The sequence below is a fragment of the Rhinoraja longicauda genome, chromosome 25, assembly GCF_053455715.1.
Source record: "Rhinoraja longicauda isolate Sanriku21f chromosome 25, sRhiLon1.1, whole genome shotgun sequence".
Classification (NCBI taxonomy): Eukaryota; Metazoa; Chordata; class Chondrichthyes; order Rajiformes; family Arhynchobatidae; genus Rhinoraja; species Rhinoraja longicauda.
The window spans coordinates 324652-348902 of NC_135977.1; the positions used below are offsets into that span (position 1 = coordinate 324652).

The 24251-nt window shown below is 46.6% G+C and overlaps 1 protein-coding gene across 1 annotated transcript in view; it reads right to left on the reverse strand.

Moving 5' to 3' along the window:
- Positions 1-24251, reverse strand: part of dnah10 (dynein axonemal heavy chain 10) — a 176636-nt gene that overhangs the window by 147286 nt on the left and 5099 nt on the right. The window contains 8 exon segments of the mRNA XM_078421084.1: positions 2089-2259; positions 2590-2784; positions 3827-4025; positions 8004-8194; positions 9476-9706; positions 10638-10795; positions 20285-20507; positions 23859-23974. Coding sequence (XP_078277210.1) covers positions 2089-2259; positions 2590-2784; positions 3827-4025; positions 8004-8194; positions 9476-9706; positions 10638-10795; positions 20285-20507; positions 23859-23974 — 1484 coding nt within the window.

Below are 24251 nucleotides of genomic sequence, written 5' to 3' on the forward strand. Positions count from 1 at the left end.
TCACTGGAAGTTAGCGTGTGGGATCAGAAAGTTAGCGTGTAGGATCAGAAAGTTAGCGTGTGGGATCAGAAAGTTAGAATATGGGATCAGAAAGTTAGCGTGTTAGGTCAGAAAGTTAGCGTGTAAGGTCAGAAAGATAGCGTGTAGGGTCAGAATGTTAGCTGTGGGGTCAAGGTTAACCTGTGGGGTCAGAACATTAGCGTGTGGGGCAAGTTAGCATGTGGGGTCAGAAGGTTAGTGTGTGGGGTCAACAAGTAAGCATGTGGGGTCAGAAGATTAGCGTGTGGGGTCAACAAGTTAGCCTGTGGAGTCAGAACGTTCCGGTGTGGAGTGAGGTTAGCGTGTGGGGTCAACAAGTTAGCGTGTGGGGTCAGAACGCTAGCGTGTGGGGTCAGAACGTTAGCATGTGGGGTCAGAACGTTAGCGTGTGGGGTCAACAAGTTAGCGTGTGGGGTCAGAACGTTAGCGTGTGTGGTCAGAACGTTAGCGTGTGGGGTCAGAACATTAGCGTGTGGGGTCAGAACGTTAGCGTGTGGGGTCAACAAGTTAGCGTGTGGGGTCAGAACGTTAGCGTGTGGTCAGAACGTTAGTGTGTGGGGTCAGAACGTTAGCGTGTCGGGTCAGAATGTTAGCGTGTGGGGTCAGAACGTTAGCTTGTGGGATCAACAAGTTAGCGTGTGGGGTCAGAACATTAGCGTGTGGGGTCAGAACGTTAGCTTGTGGGATCAACAAGTTAGCGTGTGGGGTCAGAACGTTAGCGTGTGGGGTCAGAACGTTAGCGTGTGGGGTCAGAACGTTAGCGTGTGGGGTCAGAACGTTAGCGTGTCGGGTCAGAATGTTAGCGTGTGGGGTCAGAACGTTAGCTTGTGGGATCAACAAGTTAGCGTGTGGGGTCAGAACATTAGCATGTGGGGTCAGAACGTTAGCTTGTGGGATCAACAAGTTAGCGTGTGGGGTCAGAACGTTAGCGTGTGGGGTCAGAACGTTAGCGTGTGGGGTCAGGTTAGCGTGTGGGGTCAGAACGTTAGCATGTGGGGTCAGAACGTTAGCGTGTGGGGTCAGAACGTTAGCGTGTGGGGTCAACAAGTTAGCGTGTGGGGTCAGAACGTTAGCGTGTGGTCAGAACGTTAGCGTGTGGGGTCAGAACATTAGCGTGTGGGGTCAGAACGTTAGCGTGTGGGGTCAGAACGTTAGCTTGTGGGATCAACAAGTTAGCGTGTGGGGTCAGAACGTTAGCGTGTGGGGTCAGAACGTTAGCGTGTGCGGTCAGAACGGTAGCGTGTGGGGTCAGAACGTTAGCTTGTGGGATCAACAAGTTAGCGTGTGGGGTCAGAACGTTAGCGTGTGGGGTCAGAGCGTTAGCTTGTGGGATCAACAAGTTAGCGTGTGGGGTCAGAACATTAGCGTGTGGGGTCAGAACGTTAGCGTGTGCGGTCAGAACGGTAGCGTGTGGGGTCAGAAGGTTAGCGTGTGGGGTCAGAAGGTTAGCGTGTGGGGTCAGAAGGTTAGCGTGTGGGGTCAGAAGGTTAGCGTATGGGGTCAACACGTAACCAAGCTATTGGAGCTAAAAAGGGGAGTCCCTCGACAGGGCGTGAATAGGATTACACCTGGAGTGACAGCAGCTGGAACAGAAGAAGTCTTTACGTAAATAATAAACAGTGGACAAAACCCAATGTTTAGGTGCAGTGCATTTGGACAGCGATGAACATGAATGAATAACATATGAGCTGTTGCAGAGGTAACTTTGTCTAATTTGCTGGAAACAAGTAACTAATATCCAAATAGTAACCAAACAGCGAGCCACACCAGTGACCCGGGTCAATGCCAACTTCCAGCGCTACCTGGATGGATACGTCACATTGTCCGTGGCCATGGGCTTCCTCACGCATTCCAATGATATGCAGGTTGGTAGGTTAATTGGTCACTGTGAACTATCCTTATGTAATTGGGTAGTGTGAGAATCAAGGAGTGCCCATTGGTATTGGTTACAAGGAAACACATGGGGAAATAGAACGGATATGATTTTCTCTGAGATCTATCACAGACTAAATGGGTTCCTTCCATAAGGAAATAATTCATCTTCCGTACCTCCTTACAATACTGTGTCAGAATGTCATTGAATTTCCTCATCATTTGTTTGTTGACCACTTCACGTGAGCGAATGTGCCTAAATCTCAAAAGCATGTCAAAAGCTGCTTCTGCCGAGCGGAGACTCTTGAATGACTCATCAATAAAGTTCTTTGCTTCCCCTTCAATGAACTGCAAGAAACAGCAAACGTATTTTATAATCTTAATTAAAGTTCAATGGGAAAAACTGACGAGCGGACAGGTTGGGAATCAAAGCACATGGTAACAATAACTCCAAGTGGTGCGATCGGTAAGTGAACCATACCTATTAAATGGTACAACTTCAGTCTCTGGTGTGAAGAAAAAATAAAGTTTATCATCACAAATTCATTATTTTGAGTACTAAATACCTTTTGGAAATTCATAATTTACTGAAAGTGTTTTCCTTTTCTCAAATAGTTGTTGGAATAAGTAGACTTTATTGTAGATGTGTTAGGAGACCAGTCACATATTACAACGCACCTGAACCTGAGTGTAAAAATCCTCCATTACTACCCTCCACATCTGCGTGTGACGAATGTTAAACATATCGAAGGATAGTTCCATAATGGGCACAACAAGATCGTTAACCCGTTGTACCACATCGTCAATGCGCTTCGGGTCACCAGTTACAGCTTTCAGCTCTGGTCCAAAGATGTTGTAAAACTCCTCTCGAGTCTGGCGATAGTGACAAACAATAACAGATGATTCTGTTAGTTTTATGTTCTGATGTTTACATTCATTAACCAGAAAAAAATCAATGGATAAAATTCTGAAGAAGGAATATGAAATGCTGATCTTCATGAAACATGGTCCTTGGTACAACTACATTGCTCAGGCCACAGCGGGCGTGCAGTGTGTGAATCATGGTCCTTGGTACAACTACATGACACAGGCCACAGTGGGCGTGCAGTGTGTGAACCATGGTCCTTGGTACAACTACATGACACAGGCCACAGCGGGTGTGCAGTGTGTGAATCATGGTCCTTGGTACAACTACATGACACAGGCCACAGTGGGCGTGCAGTGTGTGAACCATGGTCCTTGGTACAACTACATGACACAAGCCACAGCGGGCGTGCAGTGTGTGAACCATGGTCCTTGGTACAACTACATTGCTCAGGCCACAGTGGGCGTGCAGTGTGTAGCATTGGTCACCAGGCGAGAGGAAGGATGCAATTACACTGGAGAAGGTGCAGAGAAGATTGTCCAGGATATTGCATGGGTTGGAGGGTTTCAGTAGTGAGGAGAGACTGGATAGGCTGTGTTTGTTAACCTTGAAGAGGAGAGGGCTTATGGATGACTTGATTCAACTATGTACATATACAAGGAATTATATGTAGTGTAGGTAGTTACAGAGAAAATTAGCAGGGAAATGTAATTGCTCTGATGAGCTGGTATTGACTCGATTGGGAAGATAAGATTGGCAACTGGACCTTGGGTGTGGTAGTGCAGGAGTCCCTCATAGATTTAACAAAGTCAACGCTGAGATGGGCTCCAACCTCCTGGCAAAGGCACCATCAAATTTACCAGTTTTTAAATACATTTTATCAGTGCACCCTGGCTCCATTTATTCTGTGCACATCAGTCCCAGGAGATTGACAAGTTGTTTTATTTAAATCACAGTATCATTAACATTTAAAAATGGATATTATTTAAAAGTAGAAAACCTCCACTGCAGAAAATAGTGGGTGTGTTTTCCTTGTTAGCTATGGTTTACCTGTAAAATATCATGAATATTCTGACAGATGACAATCATGTAATCAGTTTTCTCAAAGAGTTTCTTTCTATCAAATTCCCAGCGCTGATCTCTCCCTGAAGTCTCAATTTTAGAACGGATATCAAAGTAGGAGTCTTTCCACAGCTGCAGGGTTCGGATGGCTTCTAAGGTACTTATTTTTGCTGCTTCTGAGTTCCTCCTATCAGGCACAATAGAAGTGTGACAATCAATTAAGGTGACAATTAATCAATCGGATGTTCGTTTGGCGACATTCCTCTCAACCTAACGGTGCTTTGGTTCACAGAAGAGACTTAGTTATACAATTGCCGAAAAGGCAGGCTGAGACTTAATTAGACTACTAAAGCAGCAAATGATTCTGGAACAATAACCACAATAATGCAAATTTCTAGTATCACTGACAAAAAGGTGCAAACAGCTCCTAAACAACAAGCATTTATGTAGCCTCTGTTGGAAGTTCCTGAGTGCATTATCAATGAAAAACTGATGCCAAACCACATAAGGATATGAGATAGACACAAATAGACAATAGGTGCAGGAGGAGGCCATTCGGTCCTTCGAGCCAGCACCACCATTCAATGTGATCAGGGCTGATCATTCTCAATCAGTACCCCGTTCCTGCCTTATCCCCGTACCCCCTGACTCCGCTATCCTTAAGAACTATATCTAGTTCTCTCTTGCATGCATTCAGAGACTTGGCCTCCACTGCCTTCGGAGGCAGTAAATTCCACAGATTTACAACTCTCTGAATGAAAACGTTTTTCCTCATCTCCGTTCTAAATGGCCTACCCTTTATTCTTAAACTGTGGCCCCTGGTCTGGACTCCCCCAACATTGGGAACATGTTGCCTGCCTCTAACGTTTCCAACCCCTTAATAATCTTATATGTTTCGATAAAATCCCCTCTCATCCTTCTAAATTCAAGTCAAGTCAAATGTATTTGTCACATACACATACTCGATGTGCAGTGAAATGAAAGTGGCAATGCCTGCGGGTTGTGCACAAAAAGAATTACAGTTACAGCATATAAATAAAGTTAATAAGTTACTAAACATAGCACAAAAAGTGTCGACAAAAATTTAGTCTCTGGGGTTATAAAAGTTGACAGTCCTGATGGCCTGTGGGAAGAAGCTCCGTCTCATCCTCTCCGTTTTCACAGCGTGACAGCGGAGGCGTTTGCCTGATCGTAGCATCTGGAACAGTCCGTTACTGGGGTGGCAGGGGTCCCTCATGATCTTGCTTGCTCTGGATCTGCACCTCCTGATGTATAGGTCCTGCAGGGGGACGAGTGTAGTTCCCATGGTGCGTTCTGCCGAACGCACTACTCTCTGCAGGGCCATCCTGTCCTGGGCAGAGCTGTTCCCAAACCAGACTGTAATGTTGCCGGACAGGATGCTCTCTACAGCCCCAGAGTAGAAGCAATGAAGGATCCTCAGCGACACTCTGAATTTCCTCAGTTGTCTAAGGTGGTAAAGGCGCTGCTTAGCCTTACCCACCAGTGCGGCAATGTGCGTTGCCCACGTCAGATCCTCTGCGATGCGGACTCCCAAGTATTTGAAACTGCTCACCCTATCCACAATAGACCCATTTATCTCCAGTGGCGTGTACGTCCTTGGATGTTTAGCCCTTCTGAAGTCCACAATCAGCTCCTTTGTTTTAGTGACATTCAAGAGGAGGCTATTGTCCTGACACCAGAGTGCCAGATCAGCCACCTCCTCCCGGTAGGCCTTCTCATCGTTGTTGGAGATCCGGCCCACCACCACAGTGTCATCAGCAAACTTGATGATGGAGTTTGAGCTGAACCTGGCCCCACAGTCATGTGTGTATAGGGAGTACAGTAGGGGGCTAAGGACGCAGCCCTGGGGGGATTCTATGTTCAGGGTGAGGGAGCTAGATGTGTGTTCCCCCATCCTGACCACTTGGGGCCTGGCAGTGAGAAAGTCCAGGACCCAGGCACACAGAGGGGTGCTAAGCCCCAGTTCCAGCAGCTTCTCAACCAGTCTGCTGGGGACTATTGTGTTGAATGCTGAACTAAAGTCAATGAACAGCATCCTCACATAGCCCCCCTGGCTGTCCAGATGAGAGAGAGCGGTGTGTAGAACCTGGGAGACCGCATCATCCGTGGACCTGTTCGGATGGTATGCGAACTGTAGTGGGTCCATGTTGCGAGGAAGGAGGGCGCAGATGTGCTTCTTGACTAGCCTCTCAAAGCATTTCATGACAACCGAGGTGAGGGCCACCGGTCGGTAGTCATTTAAACACGCTGGAGAGGCATTCTTTGGCACAGGTACAATGATGGATCTTTTGAAGCATACAGGGACCACGGACTTTGCCAAGGAGAGGTTGAATATTGTGGTGAGCACTGGAGCAAGCTGAGTAGCACAAGACTTTAGTACTCGCCCAGATATACCATCTGGGCCTCCAGCTTTCCTCGTGTTCACACGCGTTCCAGTGTATACAAGCCTAGCTGCTCCAGTCTTTCAACATACGACAGTCCCGCCATCCCGGGAATTAACCTAGTAAACCTACGCTGCACGCCCTCAATAGCAAGAATATCCTTCCTCAAATTTGGAGATCAAAACTGCACAGTACTCCAGGTGCGGTCTCACCAGGGCCCTGTACAACTGCAGAAGGACTTCTTTGCTCCTATACACAACTCCTCTTGTTATGAAGGCCAACATTCCATTGGCTTTCTTCACTGCCTGCTGTACCTGCATGCTTCCTTTCAGTGACAAAAAGCTGAAGTAACTCAGCGGGACCGGCAGCATCTCTGGAGAGAAGGAATGGGTTACGTTTTGGGTCGAGATCCTTCGAGGGCAGGGAATCAAAGGCTTGGACAAAAGAGAGAGAAGTAAAATATGAAGTAGAGGTGTGAAACGTTTAAAGAAGAAAGATCCAAGACTTATGGGCCATTCATAGAAGTTTAATTGAAATCGGTGTTATATTTTAAAAGTTATTCACATTTTAGTTTAAATCTATCTCCTAGGGAGGGAAGGGGGAGTGAGGGGGAAGGGGTGGAGGGAGGGAGGGAGGGGGGAGGGAGGGAGGGAGGGGGGAGGAGGGAGGATAAGGAGGGTTGAGGGGGATGGAGTGGAGGATGGGGAAGGGGGAGGGGAGGAGGGATATGGAGTGAGATGGAGGGGGGAGGGTGAGGGAGGAGGGGAAGGGGGGTGAGGGTGGGAGGGGTGGGGAGGAGGGGGAAGGAGAGGGTGCTGCACCAATGCAGGAGAGGTTTGGGCCCATTGCTCAGCAAATGTGGACCAATACATCTAGGAAAGTCAAGAGGCTGTAATTGGGGGAGTAGTGTCTTTGGGTGGGTGAGGGAGTGGCAGTTATTTCAATGGAGGAGGCTATAAACACAGATGTTTGTAGGGGCTGAAGATTAGTGAAAAGGGGAACAGTGAGCCAAGCAGGAATTTGTAAACCAGGGACAGCAGTTTAAAATGTGGCAATGCTTAAACCATATCAAAAGAACATCAGCAAACACATGGGCAGTGGCTTGGATCTCTTTATTGATGGACAGAATGAGGAATGCCAACCATGAGCACGTTCTAACAATCATTTCAGGAGGTAACAAGGGCAAAGTTGGGGGAGTCCAGAACCAGGGGCCACAGTTTAAGAATAAGGGGTAGGTCATTTAGAACTGAGATGAGGAAAAACTTTTTCAGTCAGAGTTGTAAGTCTGTGGAATTCTCTGCCTCAGAAGGCAGTGGAGGCCAGTTCTCTGAATGCATTCAAGAGAGAGCTAGATAGAGCTCTTAAGGATAGCGGAGTCAGGGGGTATGGGGAGAAGGCAGGAACGGGGTACTGATTGAGAATGATCAGCCATGATCACATTGAATGGTGGTGCTGGCTCGAAGGGCCGAATGGCCTACTCCTGCACCTATTGTCTATTTTCTAAAGCTGGTAGCTTTAGTAACATGTGAGCTGTGACAAGGAGAGTCAGCCATTGATCCAATACCAATAGGTACAAACATGATTTCTACAAATAGGTTTGAAGATTGATTAGTTAGGGGTTATGGGGAGAAGGCAGGAGAATGGGGTTGGGAGGGAGAGCTAGATCAGCCATGATTGAATGGTGGAGTGGACGTGATGGGTCGAATGGCCTAATTCCACTCCTATCACTTGTGACCTTATGAGAGTTAACTGATGCCACTTACTTAAATATGCTGCGAACATTGATGACTTTGCGCACTCTCTCTGCTATCTCCCATGCAATGCGTTCCATCAGGGGCACCATCCGTTCATCCTTGTTGTAATGGCGGGAAATAATCCAAACCATCCTCAGGGCATTCATCATGGAAGGGATAGTATCCATCACAACTTGAAATTTTGTTCCCTGTGATAGATTCTAATGAACAGGCATATGCTTTAAAGTCATGAATGGCAGATTCCTGTGTAAACAGGAAAATAAATCGTAATATCCCTCATTCAGACCTCCACAAGTTTTAATAAAGGAAGAAACAATAAAGTATGTTAGTGAATCAAAGAACTGTGTTCTCTGCATCCTCTGCAGTGCAATCACATCCCTAACTAGCATGCTACGCAGTTCCAGCATAACTGCTCTGCTCTTTGGTTTTAGATCTCAGCTAATAAAGGATAGCAGCCCTTCCAACCATCCGACTGACCTCTGGTCCAAGGTTCCAAGGTCCCTCCACACCATCCTGTGTCGTGTTACAGCTGTATATTCCCTTGTCTTCTTTCAGCTTCTCAACACTATTGACTAACGTTTCTCAGCACTGAATTCTACTTGTTCTGTTCTGGCAGATCCAACTCAACGGACGCTAAAGCACCAACCTGTCGGCAACCTTGCGAGATAGTTTGGGTAGTTGACATTCTCCCACGTCTGATTGTGAAGAGCATGATACGTATACAGAAACTGGTTATGGTTTGTGAGCATGGATGACAGGTGTACAGAAACTGGTTATGGTTTGTGAGCAAGGATGACAGGTTTACAGAAACTGGTTATGTAATTGTGAGCATGGATACAAAAGTGGAAAACAAATGAAAGGAATAATATGAAAAAGAATTGCTGGAATTGCCAAAGATTCGCTGCCCTCTGTGTGAAGAGTTTCTTGGGCTGCAGTAGGGTCATAGATTCGTAGTTACACAGCACAGATAAAGCCTAACCCATCCATGAGCTAATCCCATTTGCCCACATTTGGCTCATAATCTGATGGTCTGATGGCCATGAGATAAATGGAAGTTCTTTCTAGAGTGAAAAGGGCCACCATTTAATATTATCCGACAGTCAATTACTGTGCCACAGAGACCTTCAGATCTTTACATGAATGGGTTTAACTTGTTCAAGGGTTCAGCCTCTGCCATTGCCTGTGACTGGGTTTAGGAATAGTGGTGTGGGAGGGAATTGAGATCTAGAAGTGAACAGCTAGAGTCAGTTAGCCCAAAACCACCACACTGGCCAAACTGCTGTTGTAGATTCCTGACAACCAAGGAGACCAAATGAGGCTTTATCATTGGCTCTGCAGAAGAGACTCTTGCCCATGTGGAGTTCTCACAAGAAGAAATGTTTCTGTTCTTGTCATAACCAGCTTACTTTGTCGAGTGATTGGTGGAAGGATATTTCCAGTGTCTACTTGATGCACAGGAAGAGAATGTGGTGTCCCTTTACCTTAAAATGCCGCTCCAGTGTTGAGAGGAACCTAACATTGTCTGCAGCTTCCACATGGTACTTGGAGAGGTCAGCGATGATTAAATTGAGATTCTGGATTAAACTTTGATCAAAGGTGCCCACAAAGTCAACAATCCTCTTCACCACAGGCAGTTTGAGCTGTTCGCTGAGGGCACTGAGAGTAGCATTACGTTCTCGCCAGAAGTCTATCTCTGCTAACGGGCCGTTGGCCTAAATGTTCAGATAAAGCAAATCAGATACAGTAAGCGGTTTACCACCAATGGAGGGAGCAGATTGAGGCAGAATGGAGGTGGTAAAGGCCAACGCTGGATCCCCACAGCCACGTTACATATGATTTCAACAAAAGCACTGCAGAGGCACTACAGAGATTTAATCTGGAGAGGCTGGGGCTTAGAATATGGTACGGTGGGAAAATATCCACTTTAAAGAGTAATCATTTGTTGGAAGTGATGAGGGTTACACAGGTAGGACAGGAGACCTGATTAACTGTGGCAACGTGGAGTCAAGGTAGAGAATACAAAGGAGCAGGTGAGACGGGAGAATCAACCATAAATCAGAATTGAATAGCAGGGCTGAGGAAGGGGTCTGTGGAATTATTTTAAACCGCTCTCACTGCAGACCAAGTCATAGTTTACGGAGTAAAGATCAGGTAGAGGAACATAATAAAGAAAGTAAGAAAACAGAGTTTCAATTTTGCACGAGTTCTGGAGCAGAGGAAAGCTGGTCATCAGGTGTGCATTACCCAAGCAGGATTGTGCAAGGGGATCGCAGTCTGGTCATCAGGTGTGCATTACCCAAGCAGGATTGTGCAAGGGGATCGCAGAGGGTATTCACGGCAAAGGGGACAATCATGTTAATCACAGTGGGGAGAAACAAAACAAGCTGAAAAGGAGTGAAATCAATAAACAGATGTAGAAAAACATGAGAATCGTTGGAAATAAAATAAAGAACTGAGGTTTGTGACCATGGAATATTCGAATCTGGCTGATGGCAAAGTGTGCCCAGCAACATGACCAGGGCTAATATAACAAGGCACACATCTCCAGTTTGATATTTTCAGAAGAGCTCATTTTAAGAAAAGGGTTGAAAAGTTTATGTGTGTGAAGATAAAGATGTCATGATTTGGATGTAACTCAGGCACCTGGGGCATCTTCGACAGCTGCTCCTCAATAGCAGTAGTGATCTGCACCTGCCAGTTCATCGCACTCTGTTCCAGCATTTCCATTATCATTTGGTCTGAAGTAAATTGGTTCAGGTCAGTTTCAAGGTCAATTGGAGGCATTTCAAGCTTGATTTCACCTGGAAGTAAAGGATAAAATATATATACTTCAAATGCAAAATACTGGAGATGCTGGAATTTGAAATAAAAACAGAATGTTTGAATTCTAATTACATCAGATAGCATCTGTAGAGAGAGAAACTGAGTAAAAATTGCAGATCAATAAACATCCACTTGTACCAACAAAGAAAATACATTTGCCTAGAGATTGACACAAGATCTCCATCTGTACCATAAATGTCATGTAAATTCTCCTAAGAATTGAATGAGCATCATCGTCTCTTGTCTCAGTGTTTTATTGCAACTTAAACACTTAGTTCAAGGACAAGATGTGGGATTTTAGTAAGGCATTTGATAAAGTCCCCAATGGCAGGCTGATTCAGCAGATTAAAATGCACGGCATGAACAGTGACTTGGTCGTACCGATTCTGATCTGGCAGCGAGTTGCAATGGACAATATTCAGTCAGGGATCTGCGGCCAGTGGAGTTCCACAGGGACCTCTGCTGTTTGTGATATATATAAATGACTTGGACGTAAATGAAGATGGGTTGATTAATGTTTGCAGATGACTTACCCACCATTGATATTAGGCTCACAGGCCTGTAGTTAGCAAACGTATTAGTTTGTAAAATAATAAACTGGGGACACAGGATTCATTAAAGACAACCCTTTTCCCGGAAGCAAACATATCAGGCTTCTGTGAGAAGATAATAATGAAGACATGATTCGCAGGCAGAAGGACAGGCCCTCAGTGACCTGTCAGGTAGCTGACTGTACACCTGCTGCAGGTGACATTAAGGGTGGAGGGCCAGAGATGGGAACAGTCAGGTAGCTCGAGAAAATACATCCAGCCCAAACGGTTTGATAAATGGTCTTATGTAATAAACATGAACTACTGTTAGCTTGTCATTGGAATGTAGAATAATTAAAGTGATATGCAATAGTGGCAGCAGAAATTGATTGTATCATAGAAACATAGAAAATAGGTGCAGGCCCTTCGAGCCAGCACCGCCATTCAATAAGATCATGGCTGATCATCCAAAATCAGTACCCCGTTCCTGTTTTTTCCCCATATCCCTTGATTCCCTTAGCCCCAAGAGCTAAATCTAACTATCTCTTGAAAACATCCAGTGAATTGGCCTCCACTGCCTTCTGTGGCAGAGAATTCCACAGATTCACAACTCTCTGGGTGAAAAGGGACAAGATGGAGTCACAGATGGAACAGCAGGACACCAGGCGCCTTTGGCAGGGGCTACGGACTATAACTAGCTACAGGTCCAGCACCCCCTCAACCGGACGTGCCAGCTCCTCCTTAGCTGATGACCTGAACTTTTTTTATGCACGGTTTGAGACGGGTAACACCACCAGCTCGCCGTCTAAAAACAGCAACGAAGGGGCGTTGGCTAGCGAGGCTGGAGGGGGATCCACCGCCGGGGATGTGCACACATTCTCAGTGTCCGAGCATGTGGTGAGGTGGGCTCTGACGCGTGTGAACACGAGGAAAGCTGGAGGCCCAGATGGTATATCTGAGCGAGTACTAAAGTCTTGTGCTACTCAGCTTGCTCCAGTGCTCACCACAATATTCAACCTCTCCTTGGCCAAGTCCGTGGTCCCTGCATGCTTCAAAAGATCCATCATTGTACCGGTGCCAAAGAATGCCTCTCCAGCGTGTTTAAATGACTACCGACCGGTGGCCCTCACCTCGGTTGTCATGAAATGCTTTGAGAGGCTAGTCAAGAAGCACATCTGCGCCCTCCTTCCTCGCAACATGGACCCACTACAGTTCGCATACCGTCCGAACAGGTCCACGGATGATGCGTTCTCCCGGGTTCTACACACCGCTCTCTCTCATCTGGACAACCAGGGGGGCTAAGTGAGGATGCTGTTCCTGGACTTTAGTTCAGCATTCAACACAATAGTCCCCACCAGACTGGTTGAGAAGCTGCTGGAACTGGGGCTTAGCACCCTTCTGTGTGCCTGGGTCCTGGACTTTCTCAATGCCAGGCCCCAAGTGGTCAGGATGGGGGAAACACACATCTAGCCCCCTCACCCTGAACATAGGATCCCCCCCCAGGGCTGCGTCCTTAGCCCCCTACTGTACTCCCTGTACACACATGACTGTGGGGCCAGGTTCAGCTCAAACTCCATCATCAAGTTTGCTGATGACACTGTGGTGGTGGGCCGGATCTCCAACAACGATGAGAAGGTCTACCGGGAGGAGGTGGCTGATCTGGCACTCTGGTGTCAGGACAATAGCCTCCCCTTGAATGTCACTAACACGAAGGAGCTGATTGTGGACTTCAGAAGGGCTAAACATCCAAGGACGTGCACGCCACTGGAGATAAATGGGTCTACTGTGGATAGGGTGAGCAGTTTTAAATACTTGGGAGTCCGCATCACAGAGGATCTGACGTGGGCAATGCACATTGCCGCACTGGTGGGTAAGGCAAAGCAGCGCCTTTACCACCTTAGACAACTGAGGAAATTCAGAGTGTCTCTGAGGATCCTTCATTGCTTCTACTCTGGGGCTGTAGAGAGCATCCTGTCCGGCAACATTACAGTCTGGTTTGGGAACAGCTCTGCCCAGGACAGGATGGCCCTGCAGAGAGTAGTGCATTCGGCAGAACGCACCATGGGAACTACACTCGTCCCCCTGCAGGACCTATACATCAGGAGGTGCAGATCCAGAGCAAGGAAGATCATGAGGGACCCTGCCACCCCAGTAACGGACTGTTCCAGATGCTACGATCAGGCAAACGCCTCCGCTGTCACGCTGTGAAAACGGAGAGGATGAGACGGAGTTTCTTCCCACAGGCCATCAGGATTGTCAACTTTTATAACCCCAGAGACTAAATTTTTGTCTACACTATAGTAACTTATTAACTTTATTTATATGCTGTAACTGTAATTCTTTTTTGTGCACAATCCGCAGGCATTGCCACTTTCATTTCACTGCACATACAATACAATACAATATATCTTTATTGTCATTGTACCCAGGGTACAACGAGATTGGGAATGCGCCTCCCATACGATGCAATAATTTAAGTAATTTAGACAACAGCAACCCAACGAAACGAAACAATTGTAACAGTTTTAGACAGGGTAAAGTGCAAGTTGATCTATGCGTTGTGGCCATCCGGCTCAGCAGGACCGGTTCATAGCAGCTATGGCCCTGGGGATGAAGCTGTTCCTGAGTCTGGAGGTGCGGGCGTAGAAGGCCTTGTATCGTCTGCCCGATGGAAGAAGTTCGAACAGACTGTTGCAGGAGTGTGAAGAGTCTTTGTGGATGCTGGTGGCTTTTCTGAGGCATCGTGTGTTGTAGATGCCCTCCAAGTCTGGTAGCTGTGTTCCGATGACCCTCTGAGCTCTATGGACTACCCGCTGTAGAGCTTTCCTTTCTGCCTCCGTGCAGCTGAGGTACCACACAGGGATGCCATGCGTTAGGATGCTCTCTATGGTGCAGTGGTAGAAGGTCGTCAGCAGCTGTTGGGGTAGACCAGACTTTTTCAGTGTTCTTAAGTAGAACAGTCTTTGTTGTGCCTTCTTGACCAGCGCAGCAGTGTTATTGGACCATGTTAGGTCCTCCGAAATGTGAGTGCCCAGAAACTTGAAGCTAGACACTCTCTCCACACTGTCCCCGTTGATAGAGATCAGGGCATATTCCCCATTATGTGACCTACGGAAGTTGATGATCAGCTCCTTGGTCTTGGTGGTATTTAGGGACAGGTTGTTATCCGAGCACCAGTCCGCCAGGTTCTGCACCTCCGCTCTATAGTTTGTTTCATCCCTGTTGGTGATAAGCCCGATCACCGTTGTGTCGTCTGCAAACTTGACAATGGTGTTGGTGTCGAATGCAGGAACACAGTCGTGTGTGAAGAGGGAGTAGAGCATGAGGCTCAGAACACAGCCCTGTGGTGTGCCGGTACTCAGGGTGATAGTGGAGGACAGGTGCGGGCCCATTCTCACTGCCTGCGGTCGTTCCAGCAGGAAGTCCAGGATCCAGTCACATATCATATCATATCATATCATATATATACAGCCGGAAACAGGCCTTTTCGGCCCACCAAGTCCGTGCCGCCCAGCGATCCCCGTACATTAACACTATCCTACACCCACTAGGGACAATTTTTACATTTACCCAGCCAATTAACCTACATACCCGTACGTCTTTGGAGTGTGGGAGGAAACTGAAGATCTCGGAGAAAACCCACGCAGGTCACGGGGAGAACGTACAAACTCCTTACAGTGCAGCACCCGTAATCAGGATCGAACCTGAGTCTCCGGCGCTGCATTCGCTGTAAAGCAGCAACTCTACCGCTGCGCTACCGTGCCGCATAATGACGAGCTGAGGCCTAGCTGGTGGAGTTTGGTGATGAGCTTGGTGGGGATGACCGTGTTGAAGGTGGAGCTATAGTCTATGAATAGCATCCTCACGTACGTGCCCTGTCTCTCTAGGTGAGTCAGGACAGTGTGAAGAGCCAGAGAGATGGCGTCCTCTGTGGATCTACTTGCCCTGTATGCAAATTGATGTGGATCCAGTGAGTCAGGGATGCTGGATTTGATGTGTGAGAGGACCAGCCTCTCAAAGCACTTCATGACTATCGGCGTTAGGGCAACCGGGCGGTAGTCGTTCAGGTTGGAGATCTTGGCTTTTTTCGGCACCGGAACTATGATAGCCGACTTCAGGCACTTGGGGACCGTAGCCAGAGATAATGACAGGTTAAAGATCCTGGTGAATACCTCAGCCAGCTGTTCAGCACAGTCTTTCAGTACCCTTCCTTGAACTCCATCCGGTCCTGCAGCCTTGCGTGGGTTGACCCTTTGCAGAGCGCGTTGTACCTCCTGTGTGCTCAGTTGCAAGACCTGTCCCACCGCCTCGACTGGGGTTCTTTCACTCAAGGTGGTTTTGCCAGTTTCAAAGCGGGCAAAGAAGGTGTTAAGCTCGTTGGTCAGTGCCATATCGCTGTGGGGGCAGGCAGGGCTGCTCTTGTAGCCAGTGATGTCCCTGACACCCTGCCACATGCTTCTGGTGTCCGTGGTGTTGAAGTGGTCTTCCACCCGTTGCCTATGGGTGTCTTTGGCCCTTTTAATACCTTTGTTCAGGTTTGACCTGGCAACACTGTATGCTGAAGTGTCACCAGATTTAAAGGCATTGTTGCGTGCCCTCAGCAGGTTCTGTACCTCCTTGTTCATCCAGGGTGTAGGAGAGCACAGTGGATGCGTATTCCTCCAAGTCTACCTCTGAACCGTAGGTGGCCTGTTGTGCAAACAGGTCCCAGTCGGTGCGATCAAAGCAGTCCTGGAGTTGTAGGGTGGCATCCTCGGGCCATATTTTGACCGTCTTTATTGTGGGTTTGGTCTTGCGGATGAGGGGTTTGTATGCGGGCTGTAGAAACAGTGAGAGATGATCGGATTGTCCCAGGGGTGGGCAGGGGAGAGCTCTGTAGGCGTCCTTTACATTGGTGTACACCTTATCCAGTGTGTTTGAGCCCCTGGTACGGCACTGCACATGCTGATGGAATTTGTGGAGCGAGGCTTGTAGGTCGACCTGATTGAAGTCCCCTGCAACAATGAAGGCACCGTTGGGGTGGGCATCCTGCTGCTTACTGATGGCCGAGTGTAGCTGTGCTAGTGCTAGGTTAGCATTAGCCTGTGGGGGAATGTATACGGCCATGATGATGACCACAGTAAACTCCCGCGGCAGATAGAATGGCCTACATTTGAGCAGTAAGTACTCCAGGTCTGGGGAGCAGTAGCTCTCTATTGCGGAGTGGTTGGTGCACCAGTCATTGTTAATGTAGATGCAGAGCCCACCGCCCTTGCTCTTACCGGAGTCCTTTGTTCTATCAGCACGATGTAGTGAGCGGTTTGTAGCTCCACAGCCCCGTCGGGGACCAGCGCGTTGAGCCACGTCTCCGTGAAGATCAGCGTGCAGCAGTCTTTCAGGGATCGCTGGGTGTTGATCCATAGCCTTACCTCATCCAGCTTGTTGGAGAGTGACCGGACATTGGCGAGAAAGATGCTTGGTAAGGATGGTCTTTGTGGGGCCCTCCTTAGCCTGGCCTGCACCCCCGCTCTCCGGCCACGTTTTTGCTTCCTCTCCCTGCGCTGGCTCCGTCTCCAACCCCCCGGTGTGGTGGTCCAGGGGCCTGTTCTACCGAGCTCCGTCGGGACTTTGGTGAGGGTTTTGTGGTACTCACCAGCCAGTCTCCCGCAGCCGTGTCCGATGTTGAGCAGCTCCATGCGGCTCCATGTGCAATCCGCCTTCGTGTATGTGTATGTGACAAATAAATTTGACTTGACTTGTTATTCCTCATCTCAGTCCTAAATGTCCTACCCCTTATTTATAAACTGTGGTTCCTGGTTCTGGACTCACCCAACATTTTTCCTGCACCTACCCTCTCCTCTAAGAATTTTATATGTTTCTATAAGATCCCCTCTCAACTAATTCCAGTGAATACAAGCCCAGTCGACCTATTCTTTCATCATAAGTCAGTCCTGCCATCCCGGGAATTAACCTGGTGAACCTACGCTGCACTTCCTCAATGGCAATAATGTCCTTCCTCAAATTAGGAGACCAAAATTGCACACAATACTCCAGGTGCGGTCTCACCAGGGCCCTGTACAACTGAAATAGGACCTCCCTGCTCCTCAACTCAAATCCTCTCGCAATAAAGGCCAACATGCAATTAGCTTTCTTCACTGCCTGCTGTACCTGCATGCTTACTTTCAGTGACTGATGTACAAGCACACCCAGGTCTTGTTGCACCTCCCCTTCTCCTAATCTGACACCATTCAGATAATAATCTGCCTTCCAGTTCTTGCCACCAAAGTGGATAACCTCACATTCATCCACATTATACTGCATCTGCCATGCATCTGCCCACTCACCCAACCTATCCAAGTCACCCTGCAGCCTCAAAGCATCCTCCTCGCAGCTCACACTGCCTCCCAGCTTTGTGTCATCAGCAAACGTAGAGATGTTACATTTAATTCCCTCGTCTTAATCGTTTATATTGTAAACAACTGGAGTCCCAGCACCGAGCCTTGCGGCACCCCACTAGTCACTGTCTGCCATTCTGAAAAGGACCCATTAATTCCTACTCTTTGCTTCCTGTCTGCCAACCAGTTCTCTATCCATGTCAATACCCTACCCCGAATACCGTGTGCTCTAATTTTGCACAATAATCTCTTGTGTGGGACCTTGTCAAAGGCTTTTTGAAAGTCCAGATTCACCACATCCACTGGCTCTCCCTTATCCATTCTACTTGTTACATCCTCAAAAAATTCCAAAAGATTAGTCGAGCATGATTTCCCCTTCATAAATCCATGCTGACTTTCACCGATCCTGTCACTGCTTTCCAAATGCGCTGCTATAACATCTTTAACAATCGACTCCAGCATTGTCCCCATTAACGATGCAAGGCCAGCTGGTCTATAATTCCCTGTTTTCTCTCTCCCTCCCTTCTTAAAAAGTGGAGTTACATTGGCTACCCTCCAGTCCACAGGAACTGATCCAGAGTCGAGAAAACATTGGAAAATGATCACCAATGCATCCACGATTTCTAGGGCCACCTCCTCGAGTACTCTGGGATGCAGACCATCAGGCCCTGGGGATTTATCTGCCTTCAGTCCCAAAAGTTTACCTAACACCATTTTCTGACTTCAGTTCCTCCCTCCCATTAGATCCTCGGTCCCCTAGTATTTCCGAGAGATTGTTTGTCTTCCTTGGTGAAGACAGACCCAAAGTACTCGTTTAACTGTTCTGCCATTTCCTTGTTTCTCATTATAAATTCACCTGTCTCTGACTACAAGGGACCTACATTCGTCTTCACTAATCTTTTCCTTTTTACATACCTATAGAAACTTTTAGTCAGTTTTTATATTCCCCGCAAGCTTTCTTTCATGCTCTTTTTTCCCCCTCTTACTTAACCCCTTTGTCCTCCTCTGTTGAATTCTAAATTCCCCCCAGTCCTCTGGTTTGCTGCTTCTTCTGGCCAATTTATCTGCCTCTTCCTTGGATCTAACACTATCCTTGACTTCCCTCGTCAGCCACGGTCGAGCCGCCTTCACAGTTTTATTTGTTTGCCAGACAGGGATGAATTATTTCTGGAGTTCACCCATGCAGTCTTTAAATCTTTGCCATTGCATCTCCACTGTCAACCCTTTAAGTATCGTTTGCCGGTCTATCCTAGCCGATTCCCGTCTCTTACCTTCAAAGTCTCCTTTATTCAAGTTCTGGACCCTAGTCTCTGAATTAACCGTGTCACTCTCCATCCTAATGCAGAATTCCACCATATTATGGTCACTGTTGCCCAAGGGGCCTTGCACAACAAGATCGTGAACTAATCCTTCCTCATTACACAATACCCAGTCTAGGATGGCCTGCCCTCTAGTCGGTTCCTCGACATATTGGTTTAAAAACCCATCCCGTATACATTCCAGGAAATCTTCCTCCTCAGCACTGTTACCAATTTGGTTGGCCCAATCTACACGTAGATTAAAGTCACCTATGATAACCGCTGTACCTTTGCTACACGCATCCCTAATTTCCTGCTTGATGCTATCCCCAACCTCCCTACTGCTGTCTGGTGGTCTGTATACTACTCCAACAAGCGTTTTCTGCCCTTGGCTATTTCACAATTCTACCCAAACCGATTCTACAGCATCCAAGCTCATGTCTGTATCTCTATCTGTCGAAGATATAACACATTCTTAATAGAGCTATTGAAATGTTCTCTACTCTTTCGTTATTAATCCGCCAAACTCGAGTGGGGGTCCAGAGGGACTGAAAAAAAGGCCGTATTTTGAATTCCATGAATGCAACTCCAACCCTGGGTACATCAGGTCATGTGATAGAAGTAGAATTAGGCCATTCGGCCCATCAAGTCTACTCCGCCATTCAATCATGGCTGATCTATCTCTCCCTCCTAACCCCATTCTCCTGCCTTCTCCCCATAACCTGACATCCGCACTAATCAAGAATCTATCTATTTCTGCCTTAAAAATATCTATTGACTTGGCCTCCACAGCCTTCTGTGGCAATGAATTCCACAGATTCACCACCCTCTGACTAAAGAAATTTCTCCTTATCTCTTTCTTAAAAGAACATCCTTTAATTCTGATGCTATGACCTCTATTCTGAGGCTATGGAGTAGCGATGAAGGGGTGGGGTCTCGTGAACAGTGCCTTCTGCGAGTGTGGGGACCCAACACAGGCAGTGGAGCACATAGTCACCAGTTGCCCCAAATACTGGCCACCGAATGATGGACGAGGTCTGATTGACCTGGACGTTGGCACGTTGGCCTCAACGGAGCTGCAGGTCTAAAAGACTTACGACAGAAGAAGACCTTTAGTCCCAGTCTCCCACTAGTCGAACCATCCTCTCCACATCAACTCTACCCAAGCCTTTCTCTATTCTGTATGTTTCAATGAGGTCCCCCTCATTCTTCTGAACTCACACGTCCTGTGCCCAAACACAGAAGCAAGCCAGAGTTATACTCACCCTCCACCTGTTGAATGGTTCGCTGAACCTGATTGGAGAACTTTAGTATAGTTATCAGGAATTCATCCCTGACAAACTGAATATTGCGTGCATCCCCTCCTGCTCTCGAATCCGCAATGCTAAACCTCTCGTACTGAAACGTTGCAGTACTTATGAAGCGAGATGAACCTTGCTTGAGGTCAACGGCTTTAATGTGCTGATGGGCCAGCAGTGGCATGAAGAGCTGCCAAAACACAAAGTACAATGTTTGTATAACGTCAGATCTGGAATCATCACAATTGTCACACTTTAAAGCATGATTCAAAGGTTTCATGTGTACACTGCACTGAAATATATTTCAATGCAAGAGGGCCAACAGGCATCGGTGGCTTTAGTAGGTTTAGTGATATTGCCGTGTGTACCATAGAGTCGTAGAGAGATACAGCTTTGAAACAGGCCCTTCCCCAACTTGCCTGCACCGGCCAACATGTCCCGGCTACACTAGTCCCATCTGCCTGCATTTGGTCCATATCCCTCCAAATCTGTCCTATCCATGTACCTGTCTAACTATTACTTAAACAATGGGATAGTCCCACCCTCAACTACCTCCTCTGGCAGCTTGTTCCATACACCCACCACCCTTTGTGTGAAAAAGTTCCCCTCAGATTAGTATATAATCTTTTCTCCTTCACCTTAAACCTATGTCCTCTGGTTCTCGATTCACCTACTCTGGGCAAGACACTGTGTGCATCTACCCGATCTATTCCTTTCATGATCTTATACACCTCTATAAGATCACCCCTCATCTTCCTGTGCTCCAGGGAATAGAGTCCCAGCCTCCTCCTATAGCTCAGATTATCCAGTCCTGGCAACATCCTCGTGAAGGGCCAGTCCCAGTTTGGCGATGTTTAAGGCTACTGCCGGCGACTAGGCTGTTGCCACACGTTTGCCGGTGTGCCCGTTGTGTTACGGGCAACGGGCAAACGTTTGCACGTTTGCATGGTCGTGAGTCGTCTCCAATGAGTCGAAGCAGTTCTCCGGTCATTGCGGAAATGTTATTCTATTCGAATTTTTTTGGCGACAGCTGGCTTGACGTCAATGATTGTAGCTTGTCGTGTCCTGTCGTGGGCACTGTCGTAGGTTGTCGCCAGGTGACTTTGGTTGTCGCCAGTGCTGATCCACCTTTTATAAGAATTTTGTATGCTTGAATAAAGTAAATTTTGGACATTTTGACCAAAGATTGAAGTTTGAAGTTATTGTATTTTAGAGTAGCTTCACATGGCATCTCTTTCAAATATTTTAATTTCATTTATTTTGACCAATACAAAATCAAATAATTTAATTTTGTGAGATATACTGACTGGTACCACTATCTTATCGTGGGTCGCCGGTTGTCGTAGTTTGCCGTCGCCTAGGTGGTAGGTTGTTGTAGCTTGTCGTAGGCATTGTCGTTGTCATTGTCATACACATTGTCAGAAGGTTAAAAAAATCGAAGGTTTTTCAGCGATCTGCTCTGATTTTGACAGTCGCCGGCAGTCGCCGAAGTGGGACAGGCCCTTAAATCTTCTCTGTAACCTTTCCAGCTTGACATCTTTCCTATAATATGGTGCCCACATCACTGACTTCATCTTCACTACATGCTGCCTGGGGAAAATAGTCAACAAAATCAAGAATCTCTTTCACCCCGGTCAATCTTTCTTCTCCTGTCTCCTGTTGGGCAGAAGTTATGAAAGCTTGAAAGTATGTACCAACACACTCAGAAACAGCTTCTTCCCCTCTGTTATCAGACTACTGAATGGTGCTACCGTAAGTTAGGGGATACTCCCGATCTTCCAACTTACCTTCATAGCAAACACTGGACATTTCTTCAGTAAAAATAATGCTAAAATGCTGTAAACCACATGCTGCACTTTGGTACTTTTCTCTTTGCACTATCTGTTATATGTGTGTGGCTTGATTGTATTAATGTGTAGTAAGATCTGCCTTAATTGGATAACACAAACAGAAGCTTTAAACAGTCCCTCGAGGCACACCCCATAATAGCCCAGCACCACCACTCACTGGGAACTGGCACCCCATAATAGACCAGCACCACAATGCACTGGGAACTGGCACCCCATAATAGACCAGCACCACAATGCACTGGGAACTGGCACCCCATAATAGACCAGCACCCGACTCACTGGGAACTGGCACCCTGTGACCCACACGCTCCTTGAATTGACCAGGGGCACACAACCTCTACTTTCTTTAAACTTACTGCCTTCACTGCAAAATTACAATACTGTGGAACATCTAAAACTAATTTTTAAATGTTTGGGATATTAATAGAAATAACATCCTGGAAAGTCTACCAGCCCAGCAGCATGAAAGTCCAGATTGTGCAGGATTATTGGAGGTTAGTCATTGAAGGAGTTAAAAATTCAATCTCAACTTTAAAAGCATTTTTAATATTTTTTTTAAAAAAGAATTTGGGAAGACAAATCAGAAACCCATGGGGATGCAGAGTGAAGCTGAAAAAGTCTACAACCACACAGAAATGATAAACATATAGTAGCCAAACTGATCTCCCGGTGGCCGAGCACTTCAACTCCCCCTCCCATTCCCAGTCTGACCTTTCTGTCATGGGCCTCCTCCAGTGCCATAGTGAGGCCAATCCGGAAATTGGAGGAACAGCACCTCATATTTCGCCTGGGCAGCTTGCAGCCCAGTGGTATGAACATCGACTTCTCCAACTTTAGATAGTTCCTCTGTCCCTCTCTCCCCTCCTCTTTCCCAGTTCTCCCTCTATCTTCCTGTCTCCACCTATATCCTTCCTTTGTCGTCGTCCCCTGACATCAGTCTGAAGAAGGGTCTTGACTCGAAACGTCACCTGCCCTGCTGAGTTACTCCAGCATTTTGTGAATAAATACCTTCGATTTGTACCAGCATCTGCAGTTATTTTCTTATACTAGTAGTTAAAATATTATCTAAATGGTGAAACGTTAAAATATAACCGACATAGCAAACTCTTCAGTACAGAATTGTTCCAGTAAAAGGTCGTTAACAGAAAATAACTTCATTTACTTTTTAAATTATTATTACAAAATGTAGGTTAAAAAAAACTATTTTGAACAGAAATTTCAACTGAATTGTAGACAAAAAATCCTGGCAAAATATTTTCAGTAATTCATCTGTTAAATCCATAACCCATGATAGTGAATTGATACATCCAGTCATTTTATTATGAAGTTTTGTTCTGCTTAGATTTAGTTCTCTTCTTTTATTGGCCACCTTGGTCCATTGCCCAAATTTTTATTTAAATAGGATTCCAGCAGCAACATTTAAAGCCCTGAAATATGGTCCAAAGGAATGAATTCTAACAAAATATATAGAAAGGAACTGCAGATGCTGGTTTACATCGAAAATATACACAAAATGCTGGAGTAGCTCAGCGGGACAGGCAGCATCTCTGGAGAGAAGGAATGGGTATGTTTCGGGTCGAGACTCTTCTTCAGATTGGTCTGCCTGGCCTGCTGAGTTACTCCAGCATTTTGTGTCTATCTATGAATTCTAACAACATTGTACCAATCCATTAATAGTTTGATAGTTTTACCTGTGTTAAGATTTGGTGGAGCATCAATAACGAGTGCCCATTCAGCATGCCAAACTCCAGCATTTTGGGCATTAGTATATTGGTCTCCTTCATGTCATTGGGTTCAGTAATGGTTTCTGGAGACACAAATGTTTACAGATGCATAACTGCTGTACGTTTAATAGTGTGAACATTTCTTTACAAGCAAGTGACAACATGTGGGGTTCTGACCTTTTTTCTATTGCAGAGTGAAACAAGATTTACAAAGAAAGATCCCAGATCAATGAAGATTGGGACTCAAGGATCTGTTATCACTGAGTCACAATTCTGTAGGTTTGATTCCCACTCCAGATTTTATTCTGTTGTACTTTACTCTGCCAGTTTTGTTCAATATTGTTTGAAGGTTGGTGATCT